General features: G+C 36.3%; 1 protein-coding gene across 1 annotated transcript in view; it reads left to right on the forward strand.

Moving 5' to 3' along the window:
- The first annotated feature begins 1,818 nt into the window (after nt 1-1,818).
- The window catches only part of LOC117413933 (peroxisome proliferator-activated receptor gamma-like), a 32,336-nt gene continuing 12,753 nt past the window's right edge, over nt 1,819-21,401 (forward strand). The window contains exons 1-2 of the mRNA XM_058999826.1: nt 1,819-2,102; nt 21,160-21,393. Of these exons, the coding sequence (XP_058855809.1) occupies nt 21,168-21,393 (226 nt within the window). The 5' untranslated portion in view covers nt 1,819-2,102; nt 21,160-21,167. The remainder of the gene's footprint in view (nt 2,103-21,159; nt 21,394-21,401) is intronic.

A 21,401-nucleotide genomic window follows, 5' to 3' on the forward strand; every position in this document is an offset into this window, starting at 1 on the left:
ACGAGTCATTGGCTATACTGTAAAACCAAGCTATTAAGACGTCACTCTCTCCACTGTTGTACAATTAGGTGTAAAATAATCTGCCAGCCTTAGAAATCAACAACATGCACAATGTAAAAATGTAACTACAAATATAATGTGTTCGCTTGTACAGTGATCCAAAAACAAGGACTTTTAATTTAGACTAGACGTTTAAACATTAAACAGTAAAGTTTATTTACAGAGTTGTTACACAATTGGCCAGATCTTCATTATCACTAATCTTGGATTAGTCCAGGATTTGTGAAAATCAGGTAATAAAAATAAGTCATCAAATAAGTATCACACAGCCTGCTGTTTTCTTCTTGCTGTATTTGTGTTGGTAGCTTATTTCCTGTGAGTTTTAACACTTGTTTATTAAACCTATTCATAGACATTCTTAATTATTGATTTAAATTTGCTGTACAAACGGTTTCATTCAAACAGTCACATATCCCTTGCTTGATAATATGTATTACTGTTGTTTTTTTTTTTTTAACATACAACAGAACAAAGTCTTTCTTGCATCATTCTTTAACAAAAGTTTGGCAACCAGTTTATTTTTCATGTTAAATATAAAAAAGCTCTTTACTAACCTTTAATGGAATGGAATGGTGGTTTGTATTCAATTACATTTCAATTTCTTGGCAGGTAAATTGTCTTTTCTTGTTATAAAATATTGAAACTGATAAATGAAGGTAAAACTGTGGCAGTTGATTCATTTTCATAATGCACTAACGAATAATACACGTATTTTTTTTTTTTTTTTTTACATTTAGCCAGGCGTTCAAAAAGGTTTCAGATTGACTCATACAATCATTTGGTTACACACATCCCTATTAGCACTAAAACTGCACATATTTAGTGCAATTCTTTATCTGTGAAACCAGACATAATATTGCTCATGAAACCATTCACAAGTCTTCAACAGCATGTGATATACTCATTTTATAGTTCTACTGTTACAGCCATAGGTACCCACACACAAACATGATATATCCTCACAGATTTTTTCAAAATCAAATAAAACAACTACAATACCAAGATACTACGTGTGAGTTATATTAAATACATTCCGGGTCGTCGTGCTTGATTTCATGTTTACTGTTTATAAAAACTGTTCTCCATTGCTGCTGTTCGTTGACACTCTGGCACCATTTCTGCTGTCCACAAAGTGGGCATTTGTACAGTGTTGCCCTTTTTCAACACTTATTTAAATATTTAACTGAAGAATTCATCTTCAAATTGTCCACACATCACCCCCATTGTTTTCCAGGAACTAGAGTGTGAAACAACAGGCAAATTGCTTGTGTTAGCAATATCATTTTAACATGTTGAGCATTTAGTGTTTCAAATGGCACACAATATAGAAGCGTTTGTTGAAAAGGTTGAAGATGATGATGATGATGATGATGATGATGAAGAAGGTTATAGTGATTTTTATTATTATTTCAGACAGCTGTTTATTGCAGAAACATGTTTCTGCAATACACTGGTAAACTGGCAAAAAGCTGAACTTGTAAAATATTAGATACTATGTTGTTGTATATATGTACTAGTATATCTTAATGTGTCACGGTAGTAGCTAATTTGAAAATTAACTTTATGTATCCAAACAAGACGGTACGTTGTTTCTAATTTCTTGGCAATGTATTTATTTATTTTTTAAAGGGGGCAAGGTTGTGGGAAGAAGGAGATGATTTGTTTCAATGCGCTGGATAAAACTTCATGTTTCCGCAGTTTGTTGTAGCCATGTGATACCGAGTTGCATGTGATCCTGACAACACTCCTCTTGGGAGGAGAAACCGAGGAAAAAACTTCAGGACTTTGAGACGTCCAGCGGCCGCTCTGTCAATCGGCTACTAATTAGCGCTGCACAACTTGAGATCAGTCAACGTCGCTGCTCCTCGCTTAATTACCATAACCCTTCATTTGTGCAACCGTCAGTGACACTTAAGAAAAAAAAAAATTAAGAACACGCGTGGTGGTCTGGGCTTCTGAAGAAACTTAGAATGAAAAGAAGTGACTGCTTTTGAAAGAGGAAGTGAAAGACTTTTAAACCCACATTTAAAGCACCAGGGCAGGTTAGTACCCCTTTTTTTATTTAAACAAGTGACCTGATATTTAATGTAAAAGTTGTTGGTATTCGAGTTTAGCTTGGTGTTATCACTGCATCACCTGGTATGTTTCCAACAACAGTACGTCTTAGTGGTGTCTCAGGAACTGACACTGACAAGTTGTGATTATATTATTACCATAGAACTTAGTGTATGTTTGTGCGAGGTAGGATTAACACATGCAGGATTGTCATTACACTGTCAGCAATCCAAATATTTCATTAAGCGGTAAGTTTTTTTTAATCTTTGTAAGTAATATTGTGCTCAAATTGTTAAAACTTTTACTCTAGCAATTCAGTTATGCATTAATTTGTAATAGGTAGAGTAACCCCTAACTTGATTATGCAGCTATAGTATTTGTATACCAGTTAAATGCATTAACCTGTGTATGTATGATGAATGTAGGTATGTAGGTATGTAATATATAGAAAGCAAAACTTCTAAAAGTATACAAAAACATTAAGGACGTGATTAACCAAATACATAACCAAGAGGCAACTTTACTACAAAGCTAGCTGTGCCAACCTGCAGGGTTTTTCTGATGTGTGTAATTATTTTAAAATAAATAAAATTAAAGATTAATATTTACATCTTAAACAGTTATTAATAGACTCCCACCTGAGTGTATTATACATGCTAATTCAATGTATTTGTACCTGCCATAGGGTTCTGGCTGCAACTACAGCATGGTGTTTACAAGAGTAAGACAGTCGGTTGACCCTCTAAATTCTAAAAATGACTAATATCCAATGATGACTCAGCATAATATGGACTGTTCCAATTAGATGGAATTTAAGAATCCCGGTGAAAAAAAAGTAGCAGTGCAAAAGTATCCCATATTGAGTGTTTGATGTTGCTGGCAAAAACAGTGGACAAAACGTTGGTTATTATAATTACATTGGACCCTGTTCCAATGATAAACCTCTTGGTTAAATTAGATCAGATACTGCTGGCTTGGAATTCTGGTGGTGTTATGCAATGGTTAGTTAGAAAGTGCTTCACAGCAGTGACTATGCATTTTTTATATTACTTTAAGCACAGAAGGCTGTGCTGATTAGCCCATTATAGATGTTTCATTTTTTGCCCCAAACTTTCAAAGCAAGCAGTGTCTGGCCATTTTAAACCTGATTTATAAACAGCAGAAGCCAGGAACTAAGTTTAAGTGTGTGGTTAAAGCAAGTGCCTTTGTAATATTCAAGTTTGATACAAAGTTGTGTTCTTCTGATTCAATGTCAAAGACTCTGCCCTGAGCATGCAGTTTCAATGTGTTAAATCTACTGCTGTTCTTAGTCCTCAAATCCAAAATCACAAAACAAATAACTGCAAAGAATGAAAATCTGTAATATTGACACTTTCAATATTTAGTGACACTTATAGATCAGGTGGGTCAGTCTGTATCCCTCTGTATTCAGGTCTTATACATTTATATTGAAAGGAACGTCAGCTGGGTACAATGGTTCTGGGCCAAGTGACAGAACTCTAGGACGTTCCCCTCCTAATTTGGATGCATTTCAGAAGTGAACCTGAATCGTTGTACCAGATACGCAGCAAATGATCTGCGGTGCCCAGAAACTGGCAGACACAGCAACACTTCCCACTCAGAAATTGATCCGAACAGCCGCAGATCAAAGTGCTGCAGACATGTTTAAATAATTCAAATAGGAGCTCCTCTGCCCATGGTTTAAAACCTGCCTCTAACGTCCTCAACACTGCACTGTCAGAACGTCATCCATTAGAGCGACTGGGCGAATTCTCCCACTGCGTATTTCAAGCTTATACTGTCCGATTCCTGCTTCAGATTGAGTTGATATCTATCTGCTGCAATTGGAAACAAGCAGGATCGATTTTTAAATCACTTTCTACTCTGTGTCGGTTTCCTTTCGTAAACTTTAGTGCAAGTTTGCACCCAGTATTGAGTATATATAAAAATTGGATTTTAGAATAGAAAACCCTTAAAAAGGGGGCTTAAATCAGGCTGTTTTTAACTATTTTAAACCTTCTTTATGTATGTTATGAAATCAACGAAGTACTTTAGAGAACACTTTATCGTGTTGATTTTGACAGTACAATTGATACTGGTGCCTCTGGATACTTGCTTAACTTTGTAAGGGCATCTCAACTACTAACCCCATGGCTTTGACAAATGAGCCATTCCCCTTTAAATAATGCAGGGTTGACTGTAACCCTTTGAGCCTCTTGAATACATCTTTTAAAGTTTTGCTGATGTGTTTAAAACATTAAAACGCACATTGTGATATTCTGAGGAAATTTGTGATTCTGCTAGTCAAAAACAGAAGTAATGGAATAAACAAGAAACCTGCATTACCAAGAAGTAAGACATTCTCTACATTAGGACTTCCCATTATGGATATCTATGACGCTGTTTTTACAAGTTCTATTTTCAGTGCTTTCAGTGGATTTGCGTAATTCCCATTTTCTTGATATGAATAATTTTTGAACGTGACCCTTTTTTTGCAGTGTCATGTGCTACTAGATTCTGAGCTGTACTTTATGTTTTTCTGTATGAATTTATTAACTTTGTTTAAAATCTCTGCTCCACTTGGCAAGGAACTTCTTATTCAGGGATGGTCATGGGATTTAGACTGTGTGCTGCCATCCATCCTGCCTTTCTCATGGCTTTAAAATGACAAGATGTGATTGTGAACTTGATTAAAGGGATACTTTATACCATTTTTATATTACCATTATAATTCATTTCTTACCTGTTTAATATCCTAGTATGTGCTTTTCTCTATAGTTATTTTTGCTTAGATCATTATTTACCTCGCTTACTAACTATTACAGCAGATGCAACCACTTCTAAAGGGAGAATTTTTGAAGGGAGTTGGTTTTCAAAATGGCCGCTAGGGGTGTACAACTGCAATTTCTGATCCAAATACTGCATTCAGTTTCTTCCTATAGCCCTAAAATTGTAAGTCCTCAAAAACTCCCTGTGATAATGATTATAATAAATATAATTAATGAATGAGTACTAGAATTATACCATGTTTTGTTTTTTCTATTGTAAATGGTGAAAGTTATTTCACGTTGTAGGTCATTGTGATGAATCAGACTTATGTTTCAAATTAAATCATTGGTCAGGGGACCACATGGCCTACAAGTTCCTCTTTGTGTACGCTGTCTTCTTTATCTGGTTCCTCCATGAACTTTAAAAACAGGCCACCCTTGAAAATAACTGGCCTCATGATGTTATCTTGAGACTACTCTCTTTATAAATGTCAGAATGATCCAAACGTTCCTATAAATAAACACCCTTTCACTAAGACTAATAGACACGTGGATTATAGTGGCTCATATGACTAATTTAATCTTTTGCTGCTGTAATAGTTTTACACATTATCGTCAGTAAACGTGGCGTTCTAGGGAAGCACAGCACAGGACTGACGTCATGCAGTGTGGTCTGGGGTAATGCAGACTAACTCACACTAATGTGTTGGGACCTGGAGGGGGAACCCAGGACTGGATTCAGGAAACAATGCTGTCTCCACTGCTGCCTCTGTTTGTAGGTTGTAACTTGGCCTATTAAAGTGCCCACTGTCACTGACTGAAGTACTAATCGCTTTTTGCCCCCAAGTCATTTAAAGAAACAGACTCCAGAGGTAATTGACTACTGCACTAATTAAGATTGAAATGTTTCTTTTGTTATTGTAAAAATAAAAACATACAGCACTGAGACTAATGTTAATTGAAATAAAACATGCATTATTAATTAAGAGCCTGTATAACATTGGTTCATTGTTCAGGTATTCAGAATATACATAAAACTAGTTTCAAACACAAACACATCTCATTATACCAAATCAAATATACAGGGATGGAAATAGGACTCCAATTGTATAGCAGTTTGAGTCATACCAAGTTTTTCGGGGAGCGTAATATAACTATAGAGAGAAAACAACTCGGGCTAGCCTAACCGAGTGCTTATTAAAACCTGGAATGTTCCAAACTGTTCTGCAATAGGAGCCGCCTTATTTTCCTGAGATATATATTTTAAAATAAAGAAAAAGGTAAAGGGAAAGCACAAGTTTTTCTTGGGAAGGGCAGTAAGATCAATAATATATGTATATAATTATGTTGTAAAGTGTATGTCAAATATTGTGCAATATTTATTTAACCAGTGTTCTTTAAGTCGTCTCTTACACAGAGGAGAGATATGTTTCTGTGAATTATAACTATAAATGCAGCAGTAAATGAAAGGTGTGTCCGCTGTAGCAAATCCCAGCTCAGAGTCTGACTAAGGAGGCCTCCGAGTCCTTCTCACACTATGTTTGAGCTCACACGCAAGTTTCTGAACCACCCTCGATCAATAATGTGGGTTACCTGCAGGGAGCAGAGCCTCCTGTTAGTAGAAATGGAGACTGAATGTTCAGGCGTGCATTACGTTATAAAGCGCATAACCTTATAGCCTTGAATCAGTCCCACAGCTTTGTTTTAAATTCACTTCTGCATTGTTAATCTGGCTACAGGCTTCTGAAAGACGTAGGCAGCAGCCCACGATCACACTCAGTACTGGGGAAGCAATGTCTGTAAAGAACATTCAGTTACATTTAAAGAAAACCCATCTCTATTGTAAAGGGGTAAGCTGTTCCAAATGAAAGGGAGCTTGGTAACTGGTATAAGCATTTGCTCGTTGGATTTTACATTGTTTCTTACAATACTGAGCATAGAGACAATTAGTCTAACTCATCTAAATATCCTACGAGTCACTGTAATATATTTTAACTGCTGATCTGAAACAGATTTGAATCCCCTTTAGAAATAGCAGGAATGCCTGTGCACTGCTGTTAGAAATTCGATTCTCCTCAGGATTTATAAGAGAAGGGGTGGCTGTAACTTCCTATTTGAATACTCACAAAAAGTGCTAATTTTATGGGACATTCTGGATGACAGACTCCAACCACCAATTTCCCTGTAGGAATTAGCCAGTATTAAATCATTAAGCTATGTTTACATATCCATCCAGAATAATTTAAACACCTCGTTGCGGTGAATCAGTTTCTTGGCAGCTCGTTCTGCTTGAGTGAGTTCACTCTTGGCCCGCTACTATCTGCATTATTCTTTGTCGTTCTTCCTGTAGATACTACATGTAATTCACTTCAGAATTTGGGATTTTTGGTAACACCCTTGTCAATGTATTAAACATGTAATTTAAAGGTGTAATGTGATTGGTTGCAGTTGCATGTTAATGAAAGCAGTGGCTCCAATAGACAGGTCCACACACTACACGCCTCTGATGGCAAACCCCCACCACCTTGCCTAATGCATTTTCCAGAATGTTTGAATTCTGGATTTCAAAAAGATTTAGATATCTCTCGGGAGAGGAATTAAACTCTCTTATACACGAAAAGGACTCCAAGAACACTGCAGTGGTTATAAAAACATAATCCTACAAGCAAGACAGCTGGCATTGGAGGACATTGAATAATACACTGAGGACAGTCTTAACAAACTACTGCATGGGTTTCACTGCCAAATCCTTTTTTTTTTCCTTTTTCGTTTTATTAAAGTGTTTTAATAAAAAAAAAAATGCTCTTATGAAGCCTTTGGCTTCAGCATTGTAAACTACCCTGGAACCTCAAGGCAATAGATCCCCAGTAAAACTCAGTCCATATGTGAGTCTTGCATGGTAGTTAGCATATATTTTTATATACAGTATATTATAGTATATAACTCTGTCATATGCTGCTACATTTGCAATTACAATTGTTTCTATTCATAATAAACCTTTTCACTGCAAAGAGGGAAAAGTCTGATGTAATGAATATTGTTAACTGGCATGAGTTATGTGGCCAGTGGTAATGGAACTGTTTTAAATTTGCTTTGTATTTGAAGGGAATTCCAAGAGGTAACTCAGATAGGATATTTCAAGCAGGTTATGTCAACCAGACCAATATTAAGAATAAAGTGCAGTAGAGCATATGGTATGGTTTATGTAATGAATGGAGAGTATTTGTAAGGTGATTATCTGATAGAACCATGTTCATACCAGGTCTCCAGGTTTGTGCACTCTAACATACAAACTGGAACACAGTAGTATTGTGTGAGTATGGAAGAAGGCTATTTCATCATAACCTGGTGCCGCACCACTACTGATGCGGCAGTTTCCTGTAAACCCATGTCAAAATAAAAAAGGACAATGTCAAGGGGATTTTTATCAGGAATAATAGCGCTGTTATCATAGCGTGATACCTCTATTTTAGTTGTAAATAGAGCCATTATTGACATCAACTTTTAAAGGAGTCTTCTGTAACCCATTAAGTGCCGTTGTCCTCATTTGGTACTCGATGGGTTAAGTTAGCGGATTGCGGATATGCTGTGGATTTCTCTATAACTCTTTTGACTAGAATTTCCTTTGTGTAAGCTGGTGTTTCATAAAGCATTACCTCACATGTAATAGTAGGTGTTGGATTCCTGGGTTGCACTGTTGTGTGGTTTTCAAAAGCCAGGCTTTCAAAATGCAGTTTTGGCAAGGCTTACGTTAACGCACCACAGCCGAATCTTTCAACGTAACTGACCCATGTTTTAATGTGACAAACGAGTGGGCAGTTCTCCCTGTTTAGACAATAGGCAGCAGAACAGAGCAAAGACATACAACACTGTAAGCTGATAGCCTTCAAGTAGAGTAGGATTGAAGCGAATTAACAGGCAGAAAAGCAGACCCTGCCAGCATTTACACATCCAAACTAATAATAAATTAATAAATAAATAATTGCAGTCAGTGAGGTCAAAAATGAACCTTTCAATAAGGGTGTATATTAACTTTCTGTGTATAGCTTTCATACAGCACATGTCTTTCCTGTGAACCTCGAGGAATGCTGTGGCGTGGTCCTGCAGGTCTCAGTGCCAGTTGCATCACTGAGAGGAGTGTAAGGCCGTTGACTGCTATTGCTATTTTCCTCATCTGTGAAGGAAACACAGCCGCTCCCAGTAGAGTAATCAAGCCTTTAAATCATTTCTAAAAAAAGAAATTAGGGAAAAGGTTGCACTTAAAATATTGTGCAAACCTAAATTCCCATGGAGCTGTACAATAACAATCTTGGGATGCTTACCACTTGCCAAAAATGTGTTATTGAATTATTTCCAATAGGCTCTTTGGAATCCCAGGAGTCCTTTTTGGTAAAGAATAGCATCTATAAATATAGATTTGTGTGGTTACAGCCTTGTGGTAGTAAAGTCAACTCATACCTACAGAGGGGGTACTGTACTTAAACCATCTGGAGTTTGAAATGCCTGTATATCCCAGGTTGCTGTAAGGTATTGTACTTTTCTTCATAATAATGATCTTTTGTGCGATTTTAACTGGTATTCATGTCCATGTCCCTCTTACGACACTGAGTTTATTGCAATCTAGCTCCATGACATACGTCCAGGGAAGTTTTTAATGATGTAATTTTGTAGGAACTTGGATCGTGTACCATTCTAAAGAAGGTCATACTATGTTGTGCCATGATCTACTAGAGTCATATTAAAACAATGAATTCAAATGTCAGGCCCACTTTCTTTTTGGTGCCATTATTTGCATGGTACTAGCATATGAATTTACTTAGTTACTGGATAATTACTAAGAGTCATACCAGATAAAAATCTAATCAAATAATATGTGTGTAACTACAATGTAATTAGTGCTACTTAGTAAAAAACTTTTATATACAATTTTTTTTTTGGGGGGAGGGTATATAGAATTTTAAATGACATAAAAAAAGAAAGATTAAACAATATCCTGGTTGGATTTTGCTGAAACCTCTTATTTTGTGTACTGTATATAGATGCAGTCCATGTTGAATTAAGGATTAGTCTAATATGGATGCATAGGGTGTATATTGTTATTATTATTTAATTAATTGAAAATTAAAATCATACAAGACTGTATTAAGTGGGTGTTGTTCGTTAAGAAGGAATTCAAGTCATTTTTTTTGTAATTAAATTGTCTCTTAATAAACAACACCTTTTGAAGCATAGCCGTTATCTTGTCGCTTTTCTTTGAACTCTTGAACAGCATTTTCAGGGTGAAAAAATGCACAGATAGTGTTTGTAATTAAGCTTTACACTTTAATTCTGAAGCCATCAGTTATCAGACTCAGACTACTGCAGGGTATTGATGTCACCAAACTAAAATATCTTCAGGCTCATCAAGAGAAGTACAACTCAATGGTTTCAAGTCACAGTGAAGCAACAGGAAGTCACTAATACGCCACACAAGAGACACATGATTCTTAGCTGTCTGCAGTGTTTCTGGGGTTATGCTGTGTCAAAATCAGAAAATGAGCGTTTTAGTTCCCTCTAGTTGGGCAAATTAACCACAAGGTATGAGCCACTGCTAAGTGCCAAAAGTTCAATGCTGCCTGGTATCATGGAAAAGTTATAAAGAACGCCTGCCAGACGTCAAGGAACCTAAGAGTCAAGAAACGGTGAGTGCTGATACTTGACATGTTTCTGGATGTTAGCTTTTATTGTAGTCATGTAATACAAATATAAAAACACTTTTTAATTAAACACATTTAAAAAAAAAATCTATAAAGTGTGATTCATTCAGAAAGTCTTGTAAACTTCCAAGATCACTGCCACAATCAGGTAATCCATTTATATTTCTTTTTTTTCATGTGTGAAGGCTACATTTTGTTTTCCAAGGCTGCCCTATTTATATTAATTTGTTTTTCTGCATATATATTTTGGGTGTAGTCATATATAGCCATTTGTAATCTTTTCTGATCTAGATAGAGTTGAGCTTCACAAAACATGAAATATGTATTTATACACCATTGAAATAATGATATACAAGGACTTTCGTCGCTGTGTAATTTCAATACAGTACCGTTGTTAAAAAAGCCACGCTGTATTAGTTTGGGTACAACACACGCTCTAATGAATTAGCCTTAGAGTGGCATGTTGATGGTTATTATTGTGCAATTAGTAAATAACTCATTTTAATCTTTCTATAATTCACAGTGAAACTTGACATTTGAAGTTACACAGCAAATGAGGTCATGTTGTCCTAAGACTACTCCCACCAACTTCCAGAGGAAATCTAGAATTAGGGAGACTAGCAAGGGAGCGGGTACTGGCGGAAGAAGCTGTTCAATATTGTAAAAATGAAGGATGCCTCCAGACCAAGCCTGCTAGACACAAAATACATTTAACTTGAAAGCCATACTGTATTTCACTGTGTTTAATAGCCGTTACTATACTCAAAACACATGCTTTGGAGTGTACTATTGAGGTTCTTGTTTGAATTTAATACCTTGTTTTCCATCACATAAACAACACTTTTGCTGACTTCTTTTCTTTAACCAGGGTAGGTGATTTGGAAAGGTTGCAATAATGATCCAGCTGGGCACACCACAGAATATGTGTTTGATTCGTTGTGATGCAGTGAAACTACTGCCAGGGTCAGGAGTTCACAAATTCATCTCTTCAACTCATAAAACCCTTGTTTCCGGCTTTGAGGTTTGTCAGTCTGTGCCGTACCTGCCGCTCTGGGCTTTCAGATCATGTTGGAGGAAAAAAAACACAAAAGCAAAGTGGATACATTGCAGTTTTTGCATGAAACTGTACAATATGTAAACGTTAGATATGGACTTCACCTAGACCAAAGGGAGACTACAGGACTAAAACTATTTAGGTTCCTAGATTTAAAAAAAACATTAAGTTCTTTACCCACTTCCTGACAGTTATACCCTTCTGAGTGGAAACAGATTTGCATTGTCGTGGTAACTATGCAAAGTGACATTTCTTTGAACTTGCCTAAAATTTCTTTCTAACTTCAACAAAGCGTGACACATAAAAAACAAAACCGTGACCTTATTAACAGGTTGGCTTAGTTAAGAACCACGTTTTTATAGAAATATGAATGGCTGGTGTTTGTTTTGTTTTAGACGTTCTTTATGACTAGTTGTAATTACTTGTTAGATGTTTGTTTAATGAAGTGAAATAGGGAAGTTAATGAAGGGTTGTGCCTAGATTTAGGAAATCCTGGTTCAGGCATCCAGAAATAGGTATGTGATGTGAAACAGGGAAGTTTAGTTGCATGACTGTGGTAACATTACCTGCTTCTGCACAGAAGCCATAGAAACAAGCGTTTTATACATTGTAACCTAGAGGTGCAGAAAAAGACTTGAAACTGTAAACCTACGGTGCTTAAAACAGAATTCAATGCATGTGACATGCAGTACCGGCACACTGATGTCTATAGCATGAAACAGTACTTGCGATATTCGTTGCTGCAGTTTATTTTTTTCCCATGATGCAATCCTTGACTACAGTGCAGGAGAAAAGCAATGTCCGGTAAAACTACAGACTAATGTTTTGTGCCTTCAGAACAGGATTCACCCATTCTTCTACTCTATGTGTGCTGACTGCCGTACATTACAGGAAGTATTTGTCATGTGAGACCACCTGCCGCCAATCATATGACTGTGTCAGTGGAGATTAGAACACTTGTGTGCTCATGGGAATAACTCTTTAATTAATGTTACTTTAATGTGGAGAGAAAAAAAACTCCAGCCCTGTCAATTTTACATTCATTGAACTTGTGATTAAAAGTACCATAAGATCAGATGTTTAAACAAGTTTTAAAAATCATGAAATTGAATGGCAGTAGCCAGGGGTCCAAGGGGACATCATGTTTGTATCTGCTTTGAAATTACCCTGAAGTTCTTTTAAAATATAACATATTTTTGTGGTGTAGATTTTTTCAGTTAACAGTCTAGCCACACCGACACTGTTATATCTCTTGCCAAAGCTTTCTTTATTATTACCTCTAAGTTCTCTTTAAGATTTTAAGTTTTTTAGCAGTGTGTGTGTTTATTTGGTTGCTAGTCTAGCCACACAGACACTTTGCAAGTTTCACGTCAATAACATCTGCAGCTGAAGCTTTTTTGCAAAATAAATAAATGCTCATTTGATTTGCTTTGGGGCAGATTAATTGGATTTGCATATAGCATCAAAAACGTATTGTTGTCTGTGACTTGATTTAAAAGTAAAACAGCCTAGTTTTTGTTTTGCAAGCAGTTATAATAATTGAAAACGTTTGTTACTATACTTTTGTTATAAACTTTTGTTACTTTACTTTTTTATGTACTGTTACGATATTAACATGCACTTTATAACTGGTTTCCAGCAATACAGTGCATCCAACACAGTTATTTTGTATGGAAAGTTCCCAGTTTTTTACAGGTGTTTGCATTTGATTTTTCTGTATTGGTGATTGGGTATGTAAGAGAGCTAAGGAGGGGCAGGTCTTAGGAGTAGAAAAGTTGACTGATTTTATGCTCTAGCAAGTTACGTGTCCCTATTTAAAGATGCAGTTGCACCAAAGGTTGACAGTAAATGTTGTTAGGCAGGTTACACTTGTGTTTCCCCCTTGTGCTGACACTGGCGTAGACATTTATTAGTAAACGTTAGGGGTGAGAAGAGGCTGACAATCATAGGGTAAGAACGGCTAATAAATGCTTTTGCAAGTGCAGTAACTACTACAGCAAACTTGTCTCAATTTTTGCAAATATTATTATTTACCTAGTTTTATTGTATGAAGAAAATTAATCTTACATGGCCTAGCAAAGAAAATAATGTCATTGTTTCTGATTACTGTGGTGAGATTTTATTTATTTATTTTTGAAATCGTCCAGCTATTTTGTAAGCCAATAACAGACTTGAATGTGTAGGTTGTACTGGATTTACATTATTTCTAATTATTGCAATAGCGTATTTGTTTGTGATTTTTAATTTTGAAAGTATATTGCATTCTATATTGACCTGATTTTAATGCTGCTTAAAATTTCTATAGTAAACGGGTTTCGTGGCAATTTGTGTTATCTAATTCTGTATATTAAAGAGTAAGTAGTGGGGTTCCGAAAAATAGAGCTTTGCTACAACTGTTCAAATAACGTACCTGTGACTTTTCTTTTCATTGTTAACATCCTGACAACTTTTTACACTTAGAACTTTTAAATCTGTTTCAAAGCTCTTTTCAAAATGGCCACTCTAGTGCACTGATAGTGTCAGGATTATTGCCCACATTGTGAAACAGGTAACACAGCAGTACCGATCCATGATGTGGTACGGAACAGAAAAGCCAGAGCACTTGTTGTTATGTTGTGGTTTTTTTAATTGCTCTGCCTGCAGTGATTTAGAGGACAGATCTCAAACCCCAGTGCACTAAACTGACATTTTGAAAAGAGCTTTGAAACAGACTTTAAAGTTATAAACGTAAAAGGTTTCCAGGATGTTAACAATGAAAATGACAGGTATTAAACAGTTTAAAGATTATTTAAACAGTTGTAGCAACATGTGGGGATGTATAACGCAATAAAGTTGTGTGATGCACACTTGAGATTGAGGTGATTCATAAGGGTTTCCATTCCTGTGTCATCATTTGTAATAAATGAATATGCTATTTTAGATGGACTAGACTCTGGGTGGGTGTGTTGTAACTTTTTAAACGCTGTGAAACATAAAGCATCTTTAAGCAACTTTCTTCTGGCACCTGTTCAAGTAACAAGCAGTTTTCACCAGATTCCTCCTATCAAGTTTCTTGAACTTGCACATGTTGAAAACAGCTTGAAAATGTCACTTGACAAAAATAAAAAATAAAAAAAATAATGTTACCTTAATGTGGACTCGTAGCATTTAGGTTTTATGTTTGCAATCTCCAGTTAATCATTTCTTAACATTGTAAAAGTACGGTGTAATTATGAATGACTAGTAATAACTAGGAATTGTAATAACCTATTCATGTTGTTGAGGCAGAAACATCAGAAAGAGCTTGGATAGTCCGAATGGCCTTCTCTCATTTGTAAATTTCTTATGTTCCTTTGTTCTTCAGTGGCGTTAAATTGAGTATGTGAGATGTTACAAAGGTGGTAAAACATTACATTGCGTCTCTAATTACGATAACTACTAAACATTTAAATAAATATATTTAACTCTGCAAATAAACATATTTTATTTAAATGTTACTTCTGAGTGACAAAACTATAAACAATTACTATTTAAAGCTGCTTTCTGTTGCATTTCAAGCACTTTCTGTTTGACAGTTTTTCTCTCTATATCGCTCGGCCATGCCAACGTTTAGGGTTTTGTTTTTTAAGTTTCCTGTTTGCGCTTAAGAATTATATGGTTGCTTGGGTGCCAAAAGACAAACTGGTACATTTTACATAGGTTTCAAAGACCCTGATGTTGCCTTAGATTTGTGAAATCAGTCCTGAGTATATTTGTAAGCTATTGCATTCATTTGTAAAACATCAGCAGAAGGTGTTTTTACCTGATTACAAGACAGACTTGCCACATTTTAAATATGCTAATAATTATTAGCAGTTTATTCATCTGTCCCATATACAGTAAATGAGCTACTCAATATATAATGCGTAGTTTGACAGTACAGTAGTTCATTCCAAGCACGATTGATATAACTATTTGTTATCATCCCACTGGGTCTATCCTTCACTTTTCTGAGTTAATTTTCATTAGGAAATACAATTGGAAAACACCAATAGGGGAAACAAAATCGTACAAATGAATGATTGCATTATTTTTTAATAAAACATGTGGTGATTTGAAATTGAAGGATTAGTTTCCGGTGTCCATGGCTTTCTGGCAGGAGATTTAGACATATGAGGAAATATATATAAAAACATGCTGCAAGATTATCCCTATGGAGAAAATTGCATACAAACATAAATACATAAATTATGCATACCATTTTTTGGCTGTGCTGACTGTGCATGTTAATTAACACTTAAAGTTTAAGTGTGGTCATAATGGTATTTTATCAGCACATTACTGATCGCATTACCAGAAACACTTTTCTCTTTTATATACAGCACAGAAGCCAAATGCATTCAGAGGGCTACTAACTTTAGTTTTTAAAAGATGCGAATGACAAAACCAAATACATGTTAAATTGGCTCACCTCTATATTTATCTTCAGATTTGTATATTGTTATATTTTAATTAATACATCAATTACCTATTTTTTGTTTTACTTCCATCTACATGGGAAAAAACTTTATTATTATTATTAATAATAATAATAATAATAATAATAATAATAATAATAATAATAATAATAATAAATCATTTAGCAGATGCTTTTATTCACAGCAACTTACAGAGCTTAGGGGGTGAACTATGCATGAAGATGTTTCAGTTTAGTTTACTTAACCCTGTGGTTTATTCCTGCCCTGCCCTGAAACCTAAAGAAACTCACCTGTTGTAGAATGTGGTATGAACTGCAGTGCATGATTGCGTGATTCAGAATTGCATAATTCTAACAAAATGACAGATATGTCTTGTGGAAGTGAAGCGGTTAAGAATGTTTCATCATCTGATCAGGGAGTGTGTCTTTGAAAAACAAGTCATTAGAGTCTGATTCAGCCGCTGGTGCGGCTGGGGGAGGCTTGCTCCCACACTAGTAGTTTGGCACCACTAGCCCCTGGCGTCGGCCAAACAGAGCAAAGGTCTTCCTCAAGGAGCCCGTTTTCCTGATTGCAAAATGGAAATCGATGGTCCGGAAATCTACTGAGCCTTCAGTTCGTACTATTTATAGTGCACTGGTCACTATTTTCCTTTGTAAAAATGTCCTTCAGGATTTTTGGTATGATATCGAATGGGTTACAGAGGAAGTTTGCTCTCTTGCATTAAATTGGTGGAAGAGGAAAAAATTAAAAATTTTAAATAGAAAAGTACATGGCAATAACAAAATGCTCTAGGTAATGCATTTTTTTAAGGTTTAATTAGCAGCTGGCAGTTTTGGCAAAGGTGAGGTTGCTAAATGCGATACTAAATATCGTTGTTCCTTAAAATAAACTTGCCCTTGGGTTGATTATTTTAATTATTGTGCCTGTATTCTAACGAGGCGTTGGTAAAGTGCCAAATAAAAACAACTGGGTTAAAAAATAGCAGTGTTAACATTAAACGTTGTATTTGTGACTTTTTAAAAGCCTCTATATGTATTTATAATTTAATCTTAGGAACAGTAATACAATGAGATAAGTTAATATCGCTTGAAAATTACAATAGTCTGCCAGCAAGCTCACAGGATGACTTGGTGTGGTACGAGGCATGCAGAGAATTGAAGTCTCCTCCATTCACTTCTAAACGCTACTGGTTTGGCATTGCTGACTTTCCCTGCTTACATGTAACATGAACTTTCCGTGACAGAGTAGGCATGTGGACCCCTAAACAGCAGAGTTGTAGACTGCCCCGTTCCCTGTCCCGTTCCCCCTGGTCAGGGCCATAATGACATAGTGCTGTCTGGTGCTGCATCTGTCTGTGCTTAGCCAGCTGATAAAGAGAGGGTTTCCATCTCACTGAAGAATGTCATCCAGATGTGCTTGCCAAAAAGAAAGTAGCGAGTAAATCTCAGCATAAGGCAAGTGCTATCTCCATCACTGGGCTGTGGTGATTTAATAGACTGCTATCCACGTGAGTCAGTATAATTCCAGATACTGAATCCATCATTTTCAATAGTGGACATGCAATGCAAGCAGAACAGGTGTTGACCCAATAGGATGATGAGGTTTAGGTTAACAGTAAATTATTATTGCTAAATTATCATTAGCATTTTCTTGCATTTGATTTATAAAGAGTATATTTTGATGATAATAAATAAATTAAGTAAAAGTGCAACAACTGGCCTTTCAAAGACATAATATATTACACTGTATATATGACACGGTATTATGTGAAGTAAGTTCATCGTGTATGTTAGACTCAAGTATTTTTAGTAAACATGTTGAACAGTAACTAATTAAAGGAAATAAATGAACATATATTTAATACACATTGTAATTGTGAATGCCCCTTTTTCACACCTGGGGTCAACCAAGCAGCTAATACATGTTTTATATGATTCTTCTTTTATATTCTATAGAGAGTAAATTGTTATAGAATACTTGCCATTGTTTTCTATTGGGGTTGCACTTTGTACAATAGGAAAACACAGGCTTTGACAACCAATAAAACACTGCTTTAAAAGTGAATCAATATATTACAGATATTATGAAGCAAAAAAAAAAAACAACTAATCAACAAAAATACCCATTGACCAAGTTTAAATGTCAGCATGGCTTTAGGCTTACATCTTTTTATACTGGTTATGAACTCACAATCCTGGCAAAGGAGCAAGTGAGATACCAGGTTTATCTCTTCTCAATCTCACAGGTGGCCTTGCATTATATAAATACTCCAGGATGAGGTCAGATGAGTGTATCAGGGTTGCTGAAGTGCAAATTCTTATTATTTAGCAGACGCCTTTATCCAAGGCAATTTACAGAAACTAGGGTGTGTGAACTATGCATCAGCTGCAGAGTCACTTACAAATACGTCTCACCCGAAAGATGGAGCACAAGGAGGTTAAGTGACTTGCTCAGGGTCACACAATGAGTCAGTGACTGAGCTGGGATTTGAACCGGGGACCTCCTGGTTACAAGCCTTTTTCTTTAACCACTGGACCACACAGCCTCGCAAATTCTGCTTGCAGGTTCACAGAATAGGTGAAACGCAGATATTCATACTGATATGTATCTCTTTCTACTTCCTTCTTTTTTCTACAATGCCCACATGAAGGAATCAGGAACTCGGAGACTAGCAGCTCCTTTTGAATTTTGTGCATCCTGCCGGATAAGAACGTTTTTATTCAGGCTTTGCTTCACACACCTCTGCCTCGAAACTATTTGATTGTGTCCTCACCCTGAAAAATCACATTGGGGATTTCATGATTTAATAGTTTTCTGTTTATTTGTGGACTGAGCTTTATTTTTATTTTTATTTTTATTTTCCGAAGTGCTTCAGTGTAGTTTTGTATGTTACGAGTAAAGGGCCCTGTTTACAATTCTCATTCCTATCTGGCACTGTTTAGATTGGTAATTAACATTCAGATTGATATTCAAGATGTTGCTTAAATCTAATTAAGGAGACTATCCAATAATGTGTGTTACCTTTGTACAGTATTGGAAGAGGTTTAAACTTGTAAGTTAACTTAATGAATGGGTGTGGGTGGGGGTGGGGGGGCGCCAGTGTGGGTTCCCCCTTCTTTTTGTGTCTTTATTCCTGCTTCAGCAACAGGAAACTGTAGAGACAGACAGGAAGTGATGTGCGAGCCAACAGAAAAGGTGCCAGTCTGGCTCTTTAGCATCATCAGTGTACCAATATCAATCATATTTTGAAGTACAGGCATTTCAACACAGAGGAAAAAAATGGTCTTAAATGAGGGTGTTGTTATACACAAAATAAAGATAGCTGTGCTGTTATTTCCAAGCATGAATCCATTTATATATGTATAGGAATGCACCATGAAAAATAACAAAGAGGAATCTAGGCCACTCACAGCAGTTTTACTAATAAGTTATGCGTTTGTGTGAACTGGTAGAACCTGATAAACAGAAAGATCTTGTTTGTCAATGGCTGGAAAAAAAAAGTTACAAATGTACGTAATAGTTTGAGATATACTGTAGTAACCTTATAATATACAACCTATTTAAAACAGTTATTGTGGCAGGCTGGCTTGGTGAGTGACGTCAGACCAGGAAATACACAGGCAAAGCACTACGGGGTGAGTCGCCAATGACTATTATTAAATAACTAACCAAAAATAACATGAACACACAAACAAAAAGGCACGATGGCCAAACAAACAAATAGACCACGGAAAATAAAACAAATATCGTCCGGAATGCAGCCAGCCGGATAGCAGTTGTTTATCTTACTTTGTGAGGGATCTCTCTTGCACTCTCGTGTTCCTATTAACTCTCATTCTTGCAGCGCTCAGCTGCTACACTTTTTATACAGGTGGCCGTCCTCAAGTTGGTAAGCAATTAACCAATTTGGAGACGGCCACATTCTGCACATGTTCTCTTTGAAGATAATTGTCTGCTTCCCTGCCAACCCAAAACCACACCAACAACAATACAAAATACATTTAAATAATAGCAATAATAATTCACAATAAATAAAACAAATCAACATAGGGGCGGGCGTACCCCGTCACACACGTGTATCATAACATGTATACAATCATAACAAAGATGGACTTGTATAGATGATACGATGGCCTTATTATGCAATCTAGGACAAACCAATTTTCAGTTGAGGTCAAGAAAAAGCTAATATTGTCTGTCCTGCTCAACCAATGCTGGAAAACCAATCTGCTACACATGCAGCCCCCACTACACTACACTACACCCTTGGTGAAAACTGGGGTTGTCATGGCTTCGTAATTTATTGTTTGTCCTGTTTTTGTTTGGATTCCCTCATCCAAGTAGTAGTCCAGTCTTCTGGCACACCGGCCATTTTGTTTGTACCCATTTCACAAGTAAACTAATTAGCAGCTATAACTTCTCTGAGACCTGCAGAGTGTATGTCACAGTGGAGCATGTGGCACATCATAGCCTCTTGTGGTGTAAAAATTTGTTTGCTACTAGGTCCTAATAAAGTGAACTATAAATCATATAATATTTCCTAACCATTATCATTTTGAGTTAACAAAAGATTGCTAGAGCTGATGTCATTGTTGCAATGGGTTGCTAGCTGTTTTTTTCAGACAGTACAGTTTTAGCACCCACCCAATCGGAGAAGTCAATGGACAGTAGTAACCTGTTTGTGTTTTTTAGGCTGTCCTGTGCACTGTTAGTTTGAGTAAGAACTTGCAATGACTACAAAGACTTTTTTTAGCTTTGATTTGATTATGCAGCACATTGTACAATCATGCCATCACTACTTTTTCTAAAATTTAAGAGTAATAAAAAGTTTCTATTTCAAAACTATGGCAGCCAATAAATAAGTTGTAACCAACTAATTTAATTTGGCACAAACTCAAGCTTACACAATGCAGTTTGTTTTTTGGCAAATATCACAAAGTCCTGGCTATCCTTGCTGTGCACCATGACTCATAACCTTGAGGTTGCTCTTGCTTGATAAATATGGCCATCTGTGCAGTAACTTCAATGGTGTGATGTTCTCCAGAGCATTATAAAAAAGTTTTTTTTTTGTTTTGTACCTTTGTTTACAGGACCAGCCATGGTAGATACACAGCTGCCAATGTGGCAAGTGAGCTTTGGGCTGAATCCAGTGGACATGGCAGAGCTAGATGACCACTCCCACTCTTTTGACATCAAGCCCTACACGACAGTGGATTATTCCGGCATTTCCAACCGGCCTTACGACTACAGCCCTCCCGAGAGAGGCAACCTGACAGAGCTAGACTGCAAATATGATTTTAAATTACAACAATACCATCATACAAGTATGCCA

This window comes from Acipenser ruthenus, chromosome 25 (assembly GCF_902713425.1).
Source record: "Acipenser ruthenus chromosome 25, fAciRut3.2 maternal haplotype, whole genome shotgun sequence".
In the NCBI taxonomy this organism is placed as follows: domain Eukaryota; kingdom Metazoa; phylum Chordata; class Actinopteri; order Acipenseriformes; family Acipenseridae; genus Acipenser; species Acipenser ruthenus.